Source organism: Fopius arisanus, unplaced genomic scaffold (genome assembly GCF_000806365.1).
Source record: "Fopius arisanus strain USDA-PBARC FA_bdor unplaced genomic scaffold, ASM80636v1 scaffold00032, whole genome shotgun sequence".
In the NCBI taxonomy this organism is placed as follows: Eukaryota; Metazoa; Arthropoda; class Insecta; order Hymenoptera; family Braconidae; genus Fopius; species Fopius arisanus.
The window spans coordinates 368356-388726 of NW_011887771.1; the positions used below are offsets into that span (position 1 = coordinate 368356).

General features: G+C 34.6%; 1 protein-coding gene across 1 annotated transcript in view; it reads right to left on the reverse strand.

The window, feature by feature from the left end:
• Positions 1 to 7935: 7935 nt before the first annotated feature.
• Positions 7936 to 20371, reverse strand: part of LOC105265778 (cadherin EGF LAG seven-pass G-type receptor 1) — a 56859-nt gene continuing 44423 nt past the window's right edge. The window contains exons 4-8 of the mRNA XM_011303487.1: positions 14223 to 14482; positions 10117 to 10218; positions 9260 to 9446; positions 8103 to 8186; positions 7936 to 7999 (exon numbers count right to left, since the gene is read on the reverse strand). Of these exons, the coding sequence (XP_011301789.1) occupies positions 7946 to 7999; positions 8103 to 8186; positions 9260 to 9446; positions 10117 to 10218; positions 14223 to 14482 (687 nt within the window). The 3' untranslated portion in view covers positions 7936 to 7945. The remainder of the gene's footprint in view (positions 8000 to 8102; positions 8187 to 9259; positions 9447 to 10116; positions 10219 to 14222; positions 14483 to 20371) is intronic.

The window sequence follows — 20371 nt, forward strand, 5'->3', positions numbered from 1 at the left end:
GGCAGCTGGGTTCGTTCACATTTCAAAGCAGGAATCTACATCCAAGTAGCTGGTGCAGAGGGCACTAGAACGGTTTAAATCGCCCGCCATTTTCCATTCAAATTTCACCTCGCACTATTCTTATTCTTTATTACGAGAGATCATTGTAATTTTTGTCTATTACTCTAAAATACTTCAGTACATAGACGAGCTCAATTTTAATTGTTTGAAATTTCCGCGCACTCGGAGCGTTGGAAGGGGAGAGGTAATTCAAAATGGCGTCAGTATATTATTTCTCTTCGGCTTGGCGCCGCGTGTTTCCGGTGTATCTCGAGGTGTTTTGGATAGTATTCGAAGCTATTATATGTGATTCACGTAGAATTGTGAGCCGGGAGTAATTCTGAAGGTTTTGAAGTGATTTTTGTCGGAAATTAACGGGAAAATAGGAGGAAAATTGTCGATTTCGAGAGTACGCTTTATTCATGCCGCGATTAGTTGACTTCGACAACATTTTTGGCTGGTCAATAGTGATTAATGAGTCAACAACGGTTTATTTACATGTGTGTTGAATCATATTCACGGGTATTATGTGGAACTTACATAGAATTATGAACTGTGAGTAATAACAAAGGTTTTTAAATGATTGTTATGGGAAAATATGAGGAAAAATGGCGATTCTCGGATTCTTTGTCCTTTATCCTTTGTTCGTGGCACGATTAACCGATTCGGAAAACATTTTTGACTGGCCAATGGTGATTAATAATCAAAAAACGATTGATTTAAATGTGTATTGATATCACAAAGAGACTTCCCGTGTTTACTGACAATGTGTGAATAATTTTGAAGAAGTGTGTTTTCAAATAAAGGTATAAACAGTTATTGAAAACGTCTCCAAGCCATTGTTACAAGGAAAAGGGGGGGGGGGGCGGGGCATTATGGGTAAAATCGTCGATCTTTGCGGTTTGCACGGCCATTTTGGATTGTTCGACAATAACTAATAAATGCAGGACGATTCATTTAAATACTGTGAATATTATAAAAATACATGATAGTATTTATTAGCAGTGTGTGGATAGTGCCAAGGACCTGGACACCGGAATGTTTTGTTTACAATGCGTGGTGATCGAATTCCCTGTGTTCCATTGTTGCGAGCATTTTTAATACTTGGAAATCTCTTGTTGGGAATAACGTAAAGACAATCTCGAAGGATAATTTTTTCTTACAGAACATTTATAAACATTTGGTGAGAATGTGTAGCCAGCATATCAGTGTTATATATTGTTATTTAGTGTAGTGCAGTGTAGTGTAGTGCAGTGTAGTGTAGTGTAGTGTAGCGGATTCTTTTGGACATCTGGACATCTACATCTCCATCTGCATCAACATCTGCACCTCGTAGATTTCGAATAATGTATTCAGCAGAACTTCTAGCATCGGTGAGTCATTATATTCTCATTACTATTTTCATTTCTGATGCCACTCTATTAATGAAAAATTACTTTTATCGGGGATATTCAATGACTATAAATCAATGCACACATTTCGGTTAAAAATCGTTGAATATAATTTTATTTCAAGATTTACTTGGTAAACGTAATTTTTCTCGAAGTGCAAAGTATCAGGGGCCTCTGTTATTTATAGGTCCATTATTATTCATCTCTTGTGATGAATTTGCGAAATTTTCGACGAAAATTTGTCGATCGGGTGTAGAATTGGCGGTAAAAAAATGGTATACAGGAGATAGCGTCGCTTGCGGTTCGTTTATGAACTACTAAACTTCTGTATTCGCCAAGTTGTGAACATACAGTTCTGAATATATAGGATTTTATTCGCTCTAATGCATGTAGATGTATATAGGGTGGGTAGGGTAAAATAGACACTTCGGATAAAATGGCCTCTTAAGCAATTTTTTTCTCTCAACTTTTTAAATTCATAAATTTTTTTAAATCAAAATTTTTTCAAGTAAAATCCTCTAAATGAAGTACGAACAGTACATGTAATTTATTTCAATAGATCATTTGAAATTGATGTCCATATTCCCTCCTCTTGAATTGGGAAAATATGAAGTTACAATTTAATTAATCAAATTTAAAACGTCTTCAATACTTCTTTGTTATGATGATCCAATCTATGGAATGATTCAGACTTCGAAGCGTCCAAATGATTGGATTCAGGAATATTTGATGATCAAACTATTGTTTTCATTTATATCTATTCATCATTAATCGGTGAATTCTCCCCGTGAATTTTCTTTCTTTCATTTAATGAAAAACTCATCTGAAGTGATGGCAGTGTAGGCTGGTTAGTCCACCGAGACTATTCAAAATATCATTCATTCTCTCTGGTAATCAGATAATGATTACGGTCCAGCAATACGCATTGGGTATTTCCCTAATTAACGATTCAATATTCGGGAGATTGAGTGGTGAATACAGCCAATCGATCAGCTTCACTCCAAAGTACTCACCTAATTATGCTGATTGTCTCATCGCATGCTAATTCCGCTGTCACTGTAGGCTCCATTCAATTTGACGATCATTCTCGCAGAAGAATCACTATTCTTGCCAAGATATTGATGAATTTGGTAGCGAAGATGTCTACAGGGGACATGGAGATAAATATTCGCGTAAAATTCGGGAAAAATTTTGTAATTCTGTGGCAAAATGATATTCTGTGAAAAATGAAGGAACGAATATGACATTTTACGAGAGTTTTGAGCAATTTATGGGTGACGTTACAGGTAAATTATGCATCAGTCTCGTAAAAATCAGATTGAATGTTTTCATGGAATGATATTATGCTACAAAATTCCGGAACTTTACGCAATTTTTAGGGATTTCTCTCTCCGTGAAATCGATTTGGTTGATGAATTCGCGGAAAATGTATCTGAATTCGCACAATTCTCGAAGTTTCTATCGTGTTGTAATTCCAGTGAAGTGGCAGGAACTTTGCCATTAAAAATACAGAATTTCCTGGATAAATTAAATACACCTGCAAATTTCCGTTTGGCCTTTCCCTCACAACTGATTTGAAAAACAATACATTTTTGGTGAATATGTTCTGAATAAGATTTTTAATTGAAAGTAATGAAATTTATGATTCTACTGAAAAGTGATTGTAATTTGACGGTTGTTATTCAAATCACATGGGAAATTTTAATAAATTAGGGAATTCTACTGAATTTTTCATGAAATATGAAATATGGAATTTATTTCCAATCAACTGTCCCTGAACTTTCATTCTTTCCTAACATTATAAGAGGAATAACTAAAACTCTGTCAAGACATTTTTTTCGCTCTCATTCCTCTCTAGAAGTTAGATTTTGAGGAAAATTTCGTTATCTTTTTTAGATTCAGAGATATTCCTCGAATACTCGACTAAAGAACGAGTCGACTTGTAACCCTTTACCACTTGGCTGGTGGATTAAGCCCTGTGAGTTGATTAATCTCGGGTGCTTGAATATTCAGATTAAAATGGTTGAAAAAAATAGGGTGACTTGGGGGGGATGATTGAATGCCCAGAAGTCTCACAAAAGTCAGAGGTAATAGAACGACACCCGCGAGGCGTTTACGTCGGTAGAGAATTCTCTGGGGAACCATGAAGCTAACCTTGAGTAACTAACAGCCAGTAAAATCTCAACTATTCGTTATTTATTCATTTCCCGAGAGGGACAGAAGACGGATTAGATGTAATTTTCCACGTGTAATGCGACGACTGTCAAGATCGAATTCCTCTTCCTCATATATTCAATATTTTAGACCACTCTCGAATGATTCTGTCAATATCTCAATTTTCGTTGGTTCGTGAAGTAAATTTATTTAAATTTTTGCCAAGTAAATTTATTAACTACAGGAAAATTCACCTATTTCAATGGGCACTTTCCTATATGTACCTTTCGTTGCAACAAGTGAATTTAATTACCCGAGGTAAATTGATTTACCGGAATTCTCAGTGTGACGTCAGTAACTCTGTATGACAGGGATAATTCAGGAACTTTAATCAAAAATGGGAAAAAATGCGTGATGCCTAAGAAATAGCACAATTTTTTCTCAATATTATATGCAAATCTTACTCAGATTTTTTGAGTGAAATACTGGATATTTCACTCTCTGCAAAACGAAAAGAATCTGCTCAAATATGTTGAGAGAAAAATTGATGTTGACGATTATGGAAGTGACAGTATCCCAATTTTTTTTATAGAAAATTTAGACAGAGAATACGGAATGCTGTGAATAAATTCCGCAGTAGTTCCTTATTAAAATCATTCTTAACAGCCTCTTGCTCCGGAATTACAAAAAAGATACGTACTTTTTATTAAATATTTTTTCGTGTGCCTAAGTAACATTCGATTTATGGAAACACCAAAAAATTCGAATTGCGAATGAATGTGATATTGCAGCTATTTCCGCTTATTCCCAACTTCGTTCTCATAAATCATCACTTTTCATTTCCCGTAAAGTACTTTGCTTTCTCTACCTCTGCCTTTGTCGCTTGATAAAGAACAGGTTCTCATCTAGAAAAAGCAATTGAACGGTTGACAAGCTAGTGCGAAGACTGTATTGAAAAGTTGAAATCCGAAATTAATGCTAGCATAAAATTAGGCAAGCTGAGGACAAATTGTCTTCATATTCTTGTTAGTACCTTCACTCTATCAAAAATATTAATTTTTCTTTCCCAGTCACTACTCATGCCTTATATATCTTCCCCCCAGTTGTGGATGAGTTGGAAAAATGAAAAATGAAGATGAAAAAAAAAGAGTGCACCATTTTTATCCGCCTCTTTTAGCCATTGTCATCTATTAGACTCTTTTTGCTGAATTTTTCTGAAGTGAATAAAAAAATCTGCTCTAGTACTTTCAGTATACAATCAATTTTTGAATCCAAGCATTTCTTTAATCGATCCATTATTTAGAGTGAGTTGGAAAAGCATAAGGGAGTAATTTTCAATTTATAAGGTAATTTGGTGGGGTGAGAAAAATGTGAAAATTATGAGTTTCCCGGGAAAGCCAATAAGCCCTCGGAAATTAGAATACTGTAGGTCATCGCATCAGACTACTGTCTGGCCAAATATTGTCAAGATTTAATAACCTTTCCTTTCGTGCTAATCAAGATAAATTTACTGTGATATTCTATGAAAAAGAATTGAAGAATTGGATAGATCGGACATGGAATTTATTGATGAATTCAATTTATTGATTAATAAAGCTTTGCTTATGCTCCAAAGTGGAACGAAAGAGTGGATCTCAGAATCCCGGGCCGTGATGCATAATAATTGCTCGTTATGCAATAAATGAGTCGTTAATTAAATTAATTTAATTAATTCTGAAGGGTGTTCTGCTAATAATTCGCTGACGTTGGTTAAATAAATATAAGAATCTTTTGAGGTTTTCCTCTTTTCTTTAATTAGACGATGAGAAGCAGAATTCAGTGCAAAATATCAGTTACTTTTTGTAAGAAAATGTTTTCTAGTTTATTTTTTGATGAGTATTGGTTGACAAGGAAGATAGAAGAATTGATCTTTTTTCTAAATAATTTAAAAAGTTTTTTGAAAATTTCTTTTGAAGTCACAAGCAAAAAATTATTAACGTCAATCTCATAGGTTCAGTTTTCTATTTCAATTATAATCGCGTTATTTAATTTGGAATTCAATAGAAATGTGATAAGTGCAGTTTTCGATAATAATGATAAAAATCCATTGCAGCTTTTACCAATATAATGGAAAATTTTACTAGAAATTGTTTTCAGTACAAAAGCATGTAAAAGCATTTTGAAATTACTATTTCTCATCTGTTTTTCATACACCGTAATTATTCCGATCTCAGAATATAATCACAACGCCAACGAATGTCCGAGTTTCATACGTTTCTTACACATATTTTTCATACTCTATAATATATCTGAGTAAAAACGTTAATGAAAATATTCATTGATCTGAAATGCACAACAATTTTCATTTTACATGTCCGTTTTTCACTGTCTGCAAAATATCTCCATAAAGTATGTAAAATTCAGACATTTGTTTTAGTCTGTAATGAATTAATGAGTACCCTCTACAGTTTGTTGTATCATTAGCGTTAATATAATTTTAAAAAGTTGAAGTTGAAGTACGTAATTTGGGGGTATTTCGAGGGGTATCTCAATCGGAGGGCCTTGAGGATCTTGGGATTGATCGTAAGAGTCAAGGGTTATTGCGGATATTTTTGCAAATTATCACTCGAGAGGGTTACTATTGCGTGTAACCTTGGCACGTATTTCCAAGAAACAGAGTTTTTGGTGGGTGGTGTGAGGTGGGATGCGGTCGATGTGACGGCGTCAGACCTTCTGGCACCGCTCTATTCGCCGTATGGCTGAATCTGTCTACAGCATTTCAATTATTTAAAAAATAAAATATTATTCAGTTTATCATAGAGACGGTAGAGATTTTTTTTTTTATTTCTGGGGAATGCATTTGCATCGGGAGATACGGTGAAATCAGTTCTCGATATTCGGAAAATGGAATTCACGGGAACTGTATAGAGTATGTAAATAAAATTTCAATTTGTCAGATGACAGATCGGCTTGAAAAACTTCCGTCGCACTGGTTTCAAAAGGGACATGACAATATAATAGAGCTGAAAATCCAGGTTTTTTTTCAAGACTAGTTGAATTCAATGAGTTTATTGTTGATTAAAAAAATTAAATACCAGACATTTTTATTATGACGGACCATACATTCGATGAGTTTGGACATGGGGATGAAAGGCATGAGTATTAGCGAGGCTAACAAAAGTGATTATGGATTTTATTTGGACGGAATTACTATTTTTCAAAACGTCACACGTGAAATTCTACTCGTTATCATCGATAACTCTTTATCAAATCGATATGAAAGTGAAAAACTCAAATGGTACTGTATAGACCTCGTTGAGATCTTCAAAATAAGCTATGATATAATGTCTGAATATACTGGGAGGGAAGGGTTATGGGACAGGTATGATTTTAGGGATGAGTGAAGTAATGGACAGCGCTCCAAATGTTCATGCATCGAATAATAATTGTTCAACTGTCCATTAACTCATTCCTGTCCCAAAACCCTTTTATGGTACCTTAATAAATTACATGAAATGCAATAATATGCTATAATATGCCATAATAATTAGCAATAAATCGGAATTAGAATTTAGAGGGTGACATAATGATAAAAATGGAACAATTTCAATACATATCTCAAAACGCAATTAAATCCGATACAACTGATACTAGCTGAAATGCCCTAAAATGTTATTCAAGATGGTATAGAAAAATTTCTATTAATTAATAAATGGTTTATTGGTTTCAAAATATTTTTAATGTCGTTCAAATACATTAAATTTTATTGGTACAATTAGCAATGGAGGCATCTAACTGTCGCCATCAGAATTGATTGAAATAGTTAATTATGTCATTAGGTCAGAGGACAGATGTTGGATATGGAAATTGTATTATGACTGGATTTAGAGTCAAGCTGGTGGGGGTTTATGCCCCTGCCTCTGGTGCTCTCGGTACTAATACTGTTTACATCCCTTTGGGTATCGGATGAACAATTCAAATAACCCCACATTATTCATTACAATTAACGTAACAAAACGACTATTTATTAATTTTCCTCCCCTCTTGATATGTAAAACTATTTCAATTTGTTTTATTTACAGCCAAGTGTGCGAAACTAGAAAAATCAGATTATTTTTGAGAGGTCAAGGGATTTTCTTGATGCTTTTGCATTTTTCGATGCATCTCCTCCCATGGAAAATTAATGGCTTATTAAAGTGACTGTTAGTTAATTGAAATTTTATTCTACTGATTCGGGATAAATTATCCGATTATCTATTAAATTAATGAAACGGTAGGGATTATATAAAAAATAGTTACTATTTCTTTTGATTTTTCACTTTTGGGTTTTCAATAGAGACAGATAATGGTTTGATGTTTATTGTTTAATTTGTTTTTTTCTCTCAAACTGGATCTGGGTGCGGTGCCAGTAGTTGCATGCTGGACGATTTGGCAATCTGTAATTACCCAGAAAATAGAGATAACATAGTGAAATGGAGAATGAGAAAAATAGTCGGGGGCTGGGAATCAATACCCTTGTGCCCATTTATTCGTACTCACCTGTTGTTTAGATTGCTTCGGTTTCCTAGCGTAGACATTCAGTACACGACAATTACATGCCACTGACAGTGCAACTGCAAGCCCCTATTAGAGAACAGCCAATTAGTGCTATTGCGACAAATGAAGTGGAAAATAATTCAACGAAATTCTTTATTCATTTTCTCTAGATGGCAATATTGTTGCTGTGATTTCTGGATGAATTGAAATTCATGAAAAATTTCATAAAAATGACGCGCCTGTTACGTAATTTACCAGTCAAAACAGCATTCAGCAGAAATTATGGAATAGTTACCCACTTTTTCACTGAACATTCAGGAAATACGGAATGTTTACTGAATTTGAAAATAAAAATTTTTTACTGAATACTGTTTTTACTGGCAGATTACGGAACAGGCACGTAATTTTTATGAAATTTTTCTCTCTGCGTGGTAGAACGGTTTAAGTCGAAAAAAGTAATCTTAATAGAAGAGCCAAAGAACTGATTGTCATTCCTCTGTTGTGAATTTAAATTAGTTAATCAATGGTTTTTATTTGATTTTGGGTGAGTTGTTCATACTAATAGCTTCAGTTTTTTTTGCAGCAACTCATCACGTAAAATTGTGTTTTACTCTCTTGTTGTTTATAGTTAGCAGAGCTATTTCGACTTTTACCTCTTTGAAATTATTATTATTTGGTTTATGTTGAGGGAGTTCGTTTAAAAGTGGAGTGGCAACGTCACTCATTCTGTTTTATTACAAAACGCATTTAATATTTTTCAGGACTTGAATCTTAACTGTGAGAGATGCATTATACTCTTTAGAGTCGATGCTAAACAATTTTTTGTACAAAAATCGACTTGAACCGTTTTAGAGTTTTCCTACTAAATTTCGAAAATTAAGAAACATTGCAAAGATATCGTGTATTTTCGTAATTAGGCCACAACAATTTTAACTTAATTTTAATTGCAATAAAAATTAGAGTTACAAGATTTCAAGTTTGAGTACAGAAAAATTTTGTAGAAATATTTTCCATTTTTTCAACAACCGGACAATTCTTCAATTTTTATAAAATAATTTCTTCTCAACGGAAGTCCACATCTTTCTCACGTTAATTATTCAAAATCGTGGAAAGCTTGTGGGGAGAGGTTTTGAAATTTTAATCATGTAAAAAATAAAAACCTGTAGTGAATGTCCGGTGCAAAAGATAGCCCAGAGTACAGGCACTCGCAATACTCTTGATGCTATTCCACATCCTGCAATGAGACCTATGGTTAGGCAAATCTTGAGAAAAAGTACCAATTGTAGAGCTCGTCTTCTTTTCATCTTTTCCCTCTGCTTCACGTCCAATTGCATACTGCAAGTATATCTGAGGACAAGAAATTCCAGTGTTTCATAATAAGATCGAATAGCACACAGAGAAAAAAAGTTTAACAAACGTATTTAATCACTTATATAATTATCGAAATTCTTATCTCAATCATTTTTATGAAAATTTATTCTTATTTCGATCTATTTCAGCATGGATTATTGTTTATTTATTTATTTGTTTATCTCTGGTTTATGGAAATGGTATATTGTGCATCAAGGGCGCAAAGTCATGTTTTCCCGCCCGAGGTGTACATGCTGTTTTTCAACATGTCTGCACAAGGGTGTGTTAAACTATATACCAGTAGTTTTTACATGAACTGAGGTGATAAATATTTTTTGTGCAATTTTTCTCTCTGTGAAGTGAATGCTCCACTTTACTTTTTGATGATAATTCCTATGGAATTTCTGATTCAAGTCGAGTGTGAAAAATTGATAACGCGTTATTTGTTTACGAAAACTATTCTTTCATCTTTGATTTCTCTATTGGATCGATCGCAAGATCTTCAATCTCTCTGTCTTCCTCTCTTGGGTGATTCCGTTTTTCACAATCAAAAATGAGGAATTTTCTTATAACTCTTATTTGGTTCTTCACGCTGTTCGTACCGAGAATTTCATTACTGCCACAAGCAAAATTTCAATTTAATATCGAGATGCAATTTATTGATTACCGTGCAACAATAGCTGCTTTGAGGAGATAATAACCCGAGATAAGTAGAAGTAGAACGATCGGTAGACCGTAAGTGTAGACCGTTGCTTGAGAGCCGAGAAACCTGAAAAAAAATGGAGAAAGACAAAGATTAGATTGATAATAGTGATAGGTTGAGTATATTTGGGGGATAGATGATATTTCTCGCGGATTGACTCTTAACCCTTTGATTAATTTATAGGGAAATGTCGCTGCAATCGACAGACAATTCACTAATAAAATCATTGTCACGCAGAGAATTGATTTGTCATCTTTTGTGTCACTCTGGAATGCAATCATCTGAAAGCAGTAGAAATGGTTTAATTAATCTATTGAAATTATTTAATCGCACTCACAGTCAATTATAGACAATGATTAGAAAAAATGATAGCAGGATATTTCAGTACTCCCGTGGTAAACTTAGATAAACTATTTCAAGTTTTTAGGATTTAGAGATTATTTTGACAAAATATAACCGTTATTCATTTAAGGTTTCATTGATTAAGGATTGCTTTGGCAACAGATACCTTAAGCCCCATTAGATTTTTTTTGCAATGAAATAAACTGTTATGAAAATAATCTTGCTATTTATAGTTTAAAAAATGTTGTAATCGAAAAATTATTCAATTTCTTTGAATATTCAATGGAATTGTAATAATTTGGTTCACACTTTAAAAATTACTGAAAATAGTACAATTTCACGTCATTATTTTCGAAAATTTTGAATTTATGGTGAATTTTTATCCCCGGTTAGAATTCTTGAAATTTCAGTCACAAAATCGTTTTTAATAATGCGAGTTTAAGTGCAATATTTATATTATACTTAGATATTATACTATAGATTATACTTATTACGTTACTTATAGGCGCAAGGGATGAAGGAAAATTCGTGCAGCGTCGAAGTTGAAGGTAGAGATAAAAATCTTGTGAATATGGTTTCACAATCCGTAGTACTTAAGAAAGGGCATATTATACGCGCAAGTACTAATGATTTGGAGGTTGTCCTCAAATTTTTAATGGATTATTCATGAACCGGAAATTGTGTATGGGAGTGAATCATAGAGAGGGGGCATCGGAAAAAAAACCACCGACTTGAAATCTATGGTTGAAATTTTCGTCGGTCGCTCACGAATTTGAGATTTCAGAAGGTGGTAACTTATAGAGTAAAATAGAGTACAATTAAGTACTATTGATTGTGAAACCATGTTTACAAGATTTTTGCCCTACCTTCAACTTCGATGCTCCACGAATTTTCATCCCTTGCGTCTAAGGATGAACAAAAGGATGGACAAAAGAAACAGAACATGATACATTCAGGTACTTCATAAGTACAATCTGTTGTACTTGAAATTCTTTTTTCTTCAACTTCAATGAAAGTTTCACATAGTTGAAACGTGAGAAAAGATGAGGGCATTGACCAGTAATTTGCGGAGCGATTGATCAGTATAATTACTCAGGCATTATAACTGATAAAACGCAGAATTAATCTTAGATATGACGAGCTGGATATGATCTCGGAAGATCAATTTATTGCCAATAATGACCCCCAAATTTCTTATACTACGGACCAACTCAATAACTTCCCATCACATCCAATACTGGGAAATAGTGTAACATTCACACCATTGACAAAGCGTTTGGCTCCCAGAACCATAGCTTTGGTCTTGCTTACATTGAGTTGGAGATAATTAGCTGAGGCCCACTTTTGGGTCCTAGTGATATCTGCATTCGGACGCTGGATGCCCAAGGGAAGCTCAGATGGATCACGTGCCAAGTATATCTGGAGGTCATCAGCATAGAGCAGATGTCGAGCTTCAAGGACCAAGCTGTCGATGTTGCTGATAAAGAAGGAGAACTCCAGCATTGGCTTCGAAGTATGGGGATAACCTATGATCGTCTGTCACTGATTGAGAACGACCAGTTCGATAAGATCAAATCTAGACCATAGCACTAGGATAAAAACGAAGCCAGGATAGTTTGGCTAGAAGTAATGAATGAGAGACGGTCAAAGGCCTTGGAGAAGTCAAAGAGAACCGAAACGGTAACTTTTCGGTCGTCAACACCTCTCCTAATGTCATTGACAAGCCTCAACAATGCCGTCTGAGTGCTGTGGCCCTGTCTGAAACCACACTGACGAGGATCCAGCAAACCACGCTCCAGGAGAAACGACGAAAGTTGATTATATGCCAGGTTCTCGACGACCTTAGTTAGGAAGGGCAGTAAAGCAATGGGATAGTAATCAGTGAGATGTTTAGGCGCAGAGATTATGTTCACCGAGATGATGATGGCCCTCTTCCAGGCATTAAGAAAAATGCAGCTCTCAAGGGACTGGTTCACTGTAATTATTTATATCAGTGTTGAATGTCGTCGAATTTGGGGGGAAAGATAAATAGTAAAATAGAATAGAGAAAAATGATACGAGTCGAATTGTGGGTACTGGAGTGGAAGGCTAATACTCCATCCCTTTTGTGTCCTTTCCGCTATTGTCCTGAAATAGCATTCAAATGACCCGATTTCACGCTCATGACCAATTTATCATTCTACCGAGAAGCAGTAGAGGAGTATCGTTAGTGACCCATCTGCATTCGAGTGTCAACATCATTCTCAACAGAATGATTGCATTTTAAAAATAATAGTTCCAATTTCAATTCTAAAGGGACTTCCATTCAACTTCTCTATCTATCGCAATGAATTTTAAATAAATGCACGGGTAATAGTACGATAATTCAGATAAATTCTGATTCATTTCTCGCAGGACATACTTTCAGTTAGAATTTAAGGGAAAAAGGAAAATGGTTGTCGATGGGAAAAGATAAAAGTAAATGTAATAAGCTGACGAGGTAAGAAATTCACCTCGGGGTGAATTCAACTTCTCGATGGTTCGTTATATGAAATCGGGATTTTATTGCACGTTGGAGAATCCTTTACTCATCCCCAACGTATTGACTAGTTTTTGTATCGTCTGCACTTATAGGGGAGAAATCATGAAGATGGGGGATGAATGGACGTATTAAATTTCAATCAATTTCCGGGAAAGTGTTTACACGGAAGATGATATATTGATGGCTACACTGAGCGAAATGTGTAGTAAGAAAAAGAGAAATGTGTAGTAAGAAAAAGAGAAATGTGTAGTAAGAAATACTGGAAATTATGATAGGAATCGTGTGGTCAAGTTGTGGTATAGCGATTTTTTACCTGATCTGAGTAGAATTTACGTAATGTTGAGTAAAATTTATGGGGAACAGGGGAATTGTTATCATTATATTAGAGATTAAGATTAATCAAGGAATTCGAATAAATTAAGAGGTTAATTGGGTAGTGAGTGAGAATGTGTAATGATCGTTTCTTGACCATTTTCTGCTGCTGAAGTCATTCTCCGTGCATCATGAAATCGCGTTTTGTAATCAAATCAATGTTTATGAGAACGAATCGGGAAACAATAATAATTTTAATACTGGAGATAACGTACTATTGAGTTACTCATTAACTCACGAGTTGGATAAATCAACAAGAATAAATGAGATATAGGAATCAAAATTTTTGTAAATCATCTATTTTGATGAGAATTCAGTGGCTGATTTGAATTGGTCGTTTTACTAATTCCTGATCGAATTAGGACATTTCTAAGGATGGTAATTACCGGTCATTACTTCGGTAATTGATCGGTCGGGGTTTGTCACTCACATCTCTAGCAATATCGATTTATCAACTGAAACCCCTATTTATAAGTAAAGATATTTCGCCCTAGGGTGGAAGCAACTTTCCACCCTAGGACGAAAAGTATTTACTTTCCGAATTGACTATTGACCATTAATTTTTGTCCGAAACACTTGCGAATATCTAGTAATTGAAATAATTTACCTCACGGGTTAATTACGAACTACCTGTAAGTAAAAAAAATATTCCGGATTTAGATTTATGGAAAAAAAATCTATTCAAACCACTGGGAGATGTATCATTCCGGTGGAATTAATCTACCGCTCATTCATCGCGGGAAGGTCTCATTTGGATAGGGAAAAAACGGGAAAAAAAGGGAAAAAAAGGGAAAAAAAAGGAAAATAGGTGAAAAGAGAGAAAAAAGGTAGTCACCAGCAGTTGAATGGTGTTAAATCCTTGATATTCCACAGATCACTGCTCTCCTTAGTTTGAATGTGGATAGCTGCTACTAGTGTTATCAGTGGTGCACCCCATGCAAATACACTGTACTTGAGATAAGTCGGTGGGTCATCGCGACATGGCACGGATGCCACTGTAGCGTAAAGGTGATGACACATTGCTGCCAACCAACAAACTACTGAAACCCTCAAGTACTGCAGACTCAGCCCAAGGGATATACATAGCTCTGGATCCTGAAAAAAAAATATATAGAGAAAATTCAGTATGGACATTAGATTTTGCACGATAGGTTGACCGTAAAGTACGTGTTCTGGAACGTTACTTATGATCTTTCCGATCCTCGTAAATTACTGATTAAAATTACGGATTAAAAACGGACATTCAAAGTCGGAAATTATAACTTTAAAAATGTACATTACGAGACTCATAACTAAAATTATGATTTCAAATTTGTAATTTATGAGAAGCGAATTCTTGGATTGGGAGTTTGAAATTGTAATTGGTGCATTCAGATTTTGTAGGTTACTTTTAGATTTTTTGGGACTACAGTGTTGAAAGTTTTGCATGAGAATCTTCAAAAATTTTTATTGATTTTTGAAGGAACTTTCCAATTGAGTGTCTATAATGTCATGCGAAAATCCGTGGAAAAATTACCGGTTATTTATTGTCTGGCGAAAGTGGATATGAAATCAAGTAAGCTTGGGAAAATTTATCGATAAAAAATTTCTCTCAATTTTTAAAAAATGCGCTCAAAATTCCAAAGATTCTAAAAAAATTTCAAGATTTCATACACTACACTGAGAAAAAAAATTTCTTTTGCCAAGAATATATTCTTCTCACCAGTAAATCATGCAACCACTGTATAAATACTCCCATAAGATTTACTAGTGCCAAATATATTTTCTTGTGATTAGTAAATATTCTTGGCAAAAGCATTTTTTTTCTCAGTGTACGGCACATAATTACTTTTGGCAAGTAAAATTACTTGGTAGCGGTGAATTAATTTAAACAGAAGTATTTAGTCTTCTCGGCGCATTCATTTTCATTATGAAATTCCGCTGTCAGTCGCTGAATTTTAAGTAGGACTTGAATTCCCGCGGATTTTGTACCACGAATCGAGTTAAATGACGGTCTCCTTCCGAAAAATTGAGCTGACATTCTCCTGCTGGTACCAATAGATTAATTTAGCTGAAGTATTTTTCTTTCTCAGAGTATTCGTGTAAATTATGAAAGGACACGTAAATTATGAAATTTCCAGAGACTTGAAATTTCAGATTCATTTTTCCCTTTGAGCCGTAAAGAATTCTCGTCTTTGTCCAGAAAATTACGCCGATTATTTTTCAAACCCAGATTTTCAGAAATTAGAACGCAGTATTCGAAACTGTCCAACAGTTTAATTTCGGAAATTTCGAAAAAAATCGCCAATGGAAATTTTTTATGATAGCTTTTCAAATGACTCACCTTTCAGCGCATTTCAAGTTAAACATTCTATGTGATAGATAAACAAACAAGTAGATTACTGCGAACATAATTTAAAAATGAGTAATTTTGAAGGAGTCCCTCTGGGAAATGTATTTCTCCAATTTTTTAAATGAAATTTTCCTCAAAATATTTTATTTCAATCGCCAAACTCGTCTTCCAGGGCTTTCCATTCCTCTGTATGATTGTGTGAATATGCATTCGAATGTTATTTACAGCCCTTTGATTAACCAAAATCTGAGTAAACAAAATTAATTAAAATTCAAAATTAATCGGACATGTCCCTGAAGCTTCCTTGCGCCTAGTACCCAGTGAGTCAAATTTAGCAGAAAAACCCCTCGTGGTTTGCATTCGCGATTGTCGGCCTGGAAAATTTGCCACAATCGCCTCTAGGCAACGAAGCTGTTGGAAAATATCCGATAATTTTTGACACACCAGTGGTATTACTATTGAAAATTTTTGGACAGTGTACGCAATATTTCAGATTGAGATCCACTGAATGACGTAGGGTTGAATAAAGAGGGCTGAGTACAGAGGGAGAAAGTAGTAACGGTACTTTCGGTAGATTTCCCAGAGTCATGATGAGGAAAAAAGAACGTTGTCAGCAGAAAACGGAACATCGGTGTTCCAGAAGTAGAGGTAGTAGAGCTTCGGAGCAATTTTAACGCTAAAACTTAATTCGACTCTCTTAATTCGGTGGCAACTTGGTGCTTGTAAATTTTTTGTCAATTTAGAAGTTTTCAATCTTTTATGTCAGTGATTCAGAATTTTTTGAGATCGCATTGAGAATTACTTCATTTGCCTATTCAAAATGAGATTTTCTTTTTCGGATTTATAACGCCATTTGAGTTAATGGATTCACTGTGTCCCAAATGGACGAAGATCAAAAGCACTTTGGTAAATGGAAACTACCCCTTTGGGACACAAGTTTTTGGTTGCTTTTTTTTTTTTAAGTGTAACTTTTCTGTTTCCAGTGAGATGGAAATTCTAATTTTTTTTTTTTTTTTGTTAAATGCAAAAAACTCGCTACCACATGCGTTACAAGTTTTCTGAAGTACTGTACGGTCGTGTTCCATTATAAAATGTCGTGAAGCCTTTGTGTCGCACGTCCGGAGATGCAGTCAGTATACGGTAGAAAGCTTTCGTCTCACCTCCGGTGTGCGCTATTCGCATACAACCCATCAACCTCTGGTCTATTTACTGGCCATCTGTGATTTTTTTTTCTACCTCTATCCTTTGAATCTCCGTTAACAACTCGAACCACACAAGAATAACGTATTTGCTAGCATTCGTCAATCGAGGGGTTCAGTTATTTTCAAGACTAGAAAGATTTCACGAAACTAGAAAAATTTCACGCAATTCCAGTCACAATGTATGAATCTTCAATTGTGTGAAAATAAATTCAGTTTAAGGCCTACGTGGACATTTTTCCATCCATATGTCGCAATAAAACGTGATCACCATATTATTTTGACAATAAATGATAAAAAATATCACTGCACACGTTCAGTGCTGAAATTGTAGGGTATGTGGTAGAATATTGAGTAATTGTGCAATCATACTTCAGTAATTTTTACACTAAAGTCTTTTTTACGACTAACTCCAAGGCTGTTGAATTAAATACCAGATCAGGTTGAAATTAAACTTTAAATTAGGGACTCGGTACTGACGAGCTTACGAGCACGGTTTTTAGTCAAAAAATCATTGCATTCGTATTACAAAAAGATCACCCGTTGCAGTACTGAGCTGTGAAATATTTCTATCTTTAATTGGAAATCACCTATATTATTATCAGACTACCTAATTTAACGATTGTCAAAAGAAAAATAATTCATAAGAAGTTAACATGAACTTTCAATTTTTTCTTAATTTAATTTACAATCATATTCAGTGAAAATAATGAGGAATGGGGACAATTGAATTATTGTGGATTTATGGGGACACGGAATAATTCAGACAGATTAATTGATTATTTTCGAGAAAAAAAAACAATAGAATTTTGATTTTTCAATATCTTTCATGAGGTACTTTTTTTGAGATTTCCTAAATTTTATTCGTATTTTCTTTGGCATTATGAGAGTGACGCTCCAATATTAAACCGCTTTTGTCGTTGGAGACTACAGCAACCAACTAGACTGTTAGTGCATAGGAAATTAAAAGGTTAACTGAAGCGCTAGATTGTTCTTCGTGCTTGTTTTTTATGTTCTTTCATTTATGTTCACTTGGTCGTAAATTTTTCAATCGAACCAACCCTATCCCGAATGGCATCACTAATCCCCGTGTTTTCATTGATCCTCTTTTATTTTCACTGTGAAGAGTTTCACCTTGTATTATCGATTGCAAATGGAGTCCACGGCATTCTTTAACAGCGTATTATGTAATCAGTGGGGAAATCTATAGCAGTGAATCTGAGATAGTTGCTTTGAAAAGTGAGGTAGAAACTTATTTTATTGCATGGACAAAGAAGCAGGGATGTTGCTAAATCATTTATGTGATCTCGAATCAGGGACTATTTTAACATCTTTGCTTTCCACAATATCGGGGCGATAATGCGAAATGAATCTATTGTTTTTAAATCATACTTTCGTTATCTTAGCATGATTCAAATCTGCATCTACTTGATCAATGTATGCGTACACGGAGAGAAAAATACCGGAAACATTACGGAACTTTCACGTATTCGTGGGGTGACCTTGTCTTTCGGGAACAAGTACTGGAGGTACCGCAAAATTGTCCTGAAAGTTTCGTAAAAATTTCTGCTCGCTACGAAAATTTTTACAGAACTTACAGTATTTTTCTCCGATAACCAAGGTCACCCCACGAATACGTGAAATTTCCGTAATTTTTCCGGTATTTTTATTTCTGTGTAGGATTAATTTGAGTGTATAACCGATTGCGATTAGAATTTTTGAAGAATTAATGAACGTTTAGTGCCATTGATTTGCAATGTTGTGAGAAGATTGATGCAAGAATCAGAATGGTTTCTAGCGAAAACAGATTTATTGCAATTTCAATCAAGAACGTACGCTTTTAATCGAGGTTTTTTTTGTCAGTTTACGCCTGCAGCGTCCAAAAACATTTATTCGATTCGGACATTCCTAAATGTAGTACGCAGGTGTAACGTGGATTGCATTGGAAAATTTAAAAGCTCATCCACAATAATACATGTGATTTTTCGAAAAGACATTTGAGTAATAGCGTACATATCCGCCTATAAATTATTTTCTGAGAAATGAGACAAATTCCAATTTATTTGCACTATTCTATCGGAAATCCTAGTCTATTTTGCACACTATACTATCGGAATCTGGATAAATTGAATAAATCGATCGTTTCAAGACAAAATTAGTAATTTTTTATGCTTATGGATACTAAGGAAAAATTCTTGAAAAATTATTTGACAGTTTTACTTCATTTCGGCGTAATTTTTACGTGAGGTAACAGAAAAATTATGTAATAGTAACGTAAAAATTCACATGAGTTGTTTTTTCTACGAAATGACACGTCGCTACACATTTACAGAACTGTCACGTAATTTTTAATTTCCTTTTTTTTCTGTACATAGCAAACGGGTCATTTTTCTCTTTTTTTTTGAGGGTTATATGATTTCTCCAATTCATATAAATTCGGTAGAATTCAATTGAACATGTGGTAGATACTATAAATCTCACCAATATCTATCAATACCCACAAATATTCCCCTTAGAGTTATGTTATTAAATTGGGAAATCATTCAATTAATCTGAAAAATTGTCGGCAGGCATCCGTAACTGTTACCAATAATTGTTTCGATTGTGATATACAAGAGAATGGCAAATGATAAAAATTAATTGACAATGATTTGGTGCATAATGCTCACTGGTCCTTAAAACAGGCCTATTTGGTGCTTGTTGATGCTGTTGTTGTTGTTGTTGTTGCAATCGGGATATCTGATGCACTCAAACGAGCCGAATGCAATTGGAATCACGTGGATTTGCACGTATATATCCTTTGGGATTGGTATACGAATAGGAAACAGCAAGTAGGGTGATGAAAGGGAGAGAGGGAGAAAGGGTGGATTGAGTGGAGTCAAAGCTGGGAAAGAGGAAGCGAATAGAAGGGTGAAATGAGATATACTGAGGTAAAGCACGTGAGGATGATGGTATCAAACTGATCGATTGTACAATGATGGAAAATTTGATATGTCGGGGAGTAAAAACAAGCCTTGGGGATTTGCCAACTGTTTTCACAATTTATAAGTTTCTTTCTTTCGTACTATTTTTTATTTTCTATTTTTCACTGCAGGTGTTTAGAATCACCTCATTATTAATAACTCCATCATTCAATTCTCGATTTCATGACTTTGACGTCTTCATGATTCAACATGAGGAATCAAGTTGGGGGAATAAATGGGAAATTTTGGAGAGAGTTTGGATGTGTGTCAATGAATTAATTCGGGGGTAATTTATGGAGAGAGTTGGGGGTTTCAGTTTGAGTTTTGGATGAATTTCAAAGGGATCTGTTGACTAAAGGCGATTGTTTCAAAGAGTTTAGGAACTTGTCACAATTTTTCTTTGATATTATTGGAGTTCCTGTTTATTTATTGGTGCACGAGAACAAAGGATTGAACTCTTACTTGAGAGATTAATTAATTGGTTAAAAAA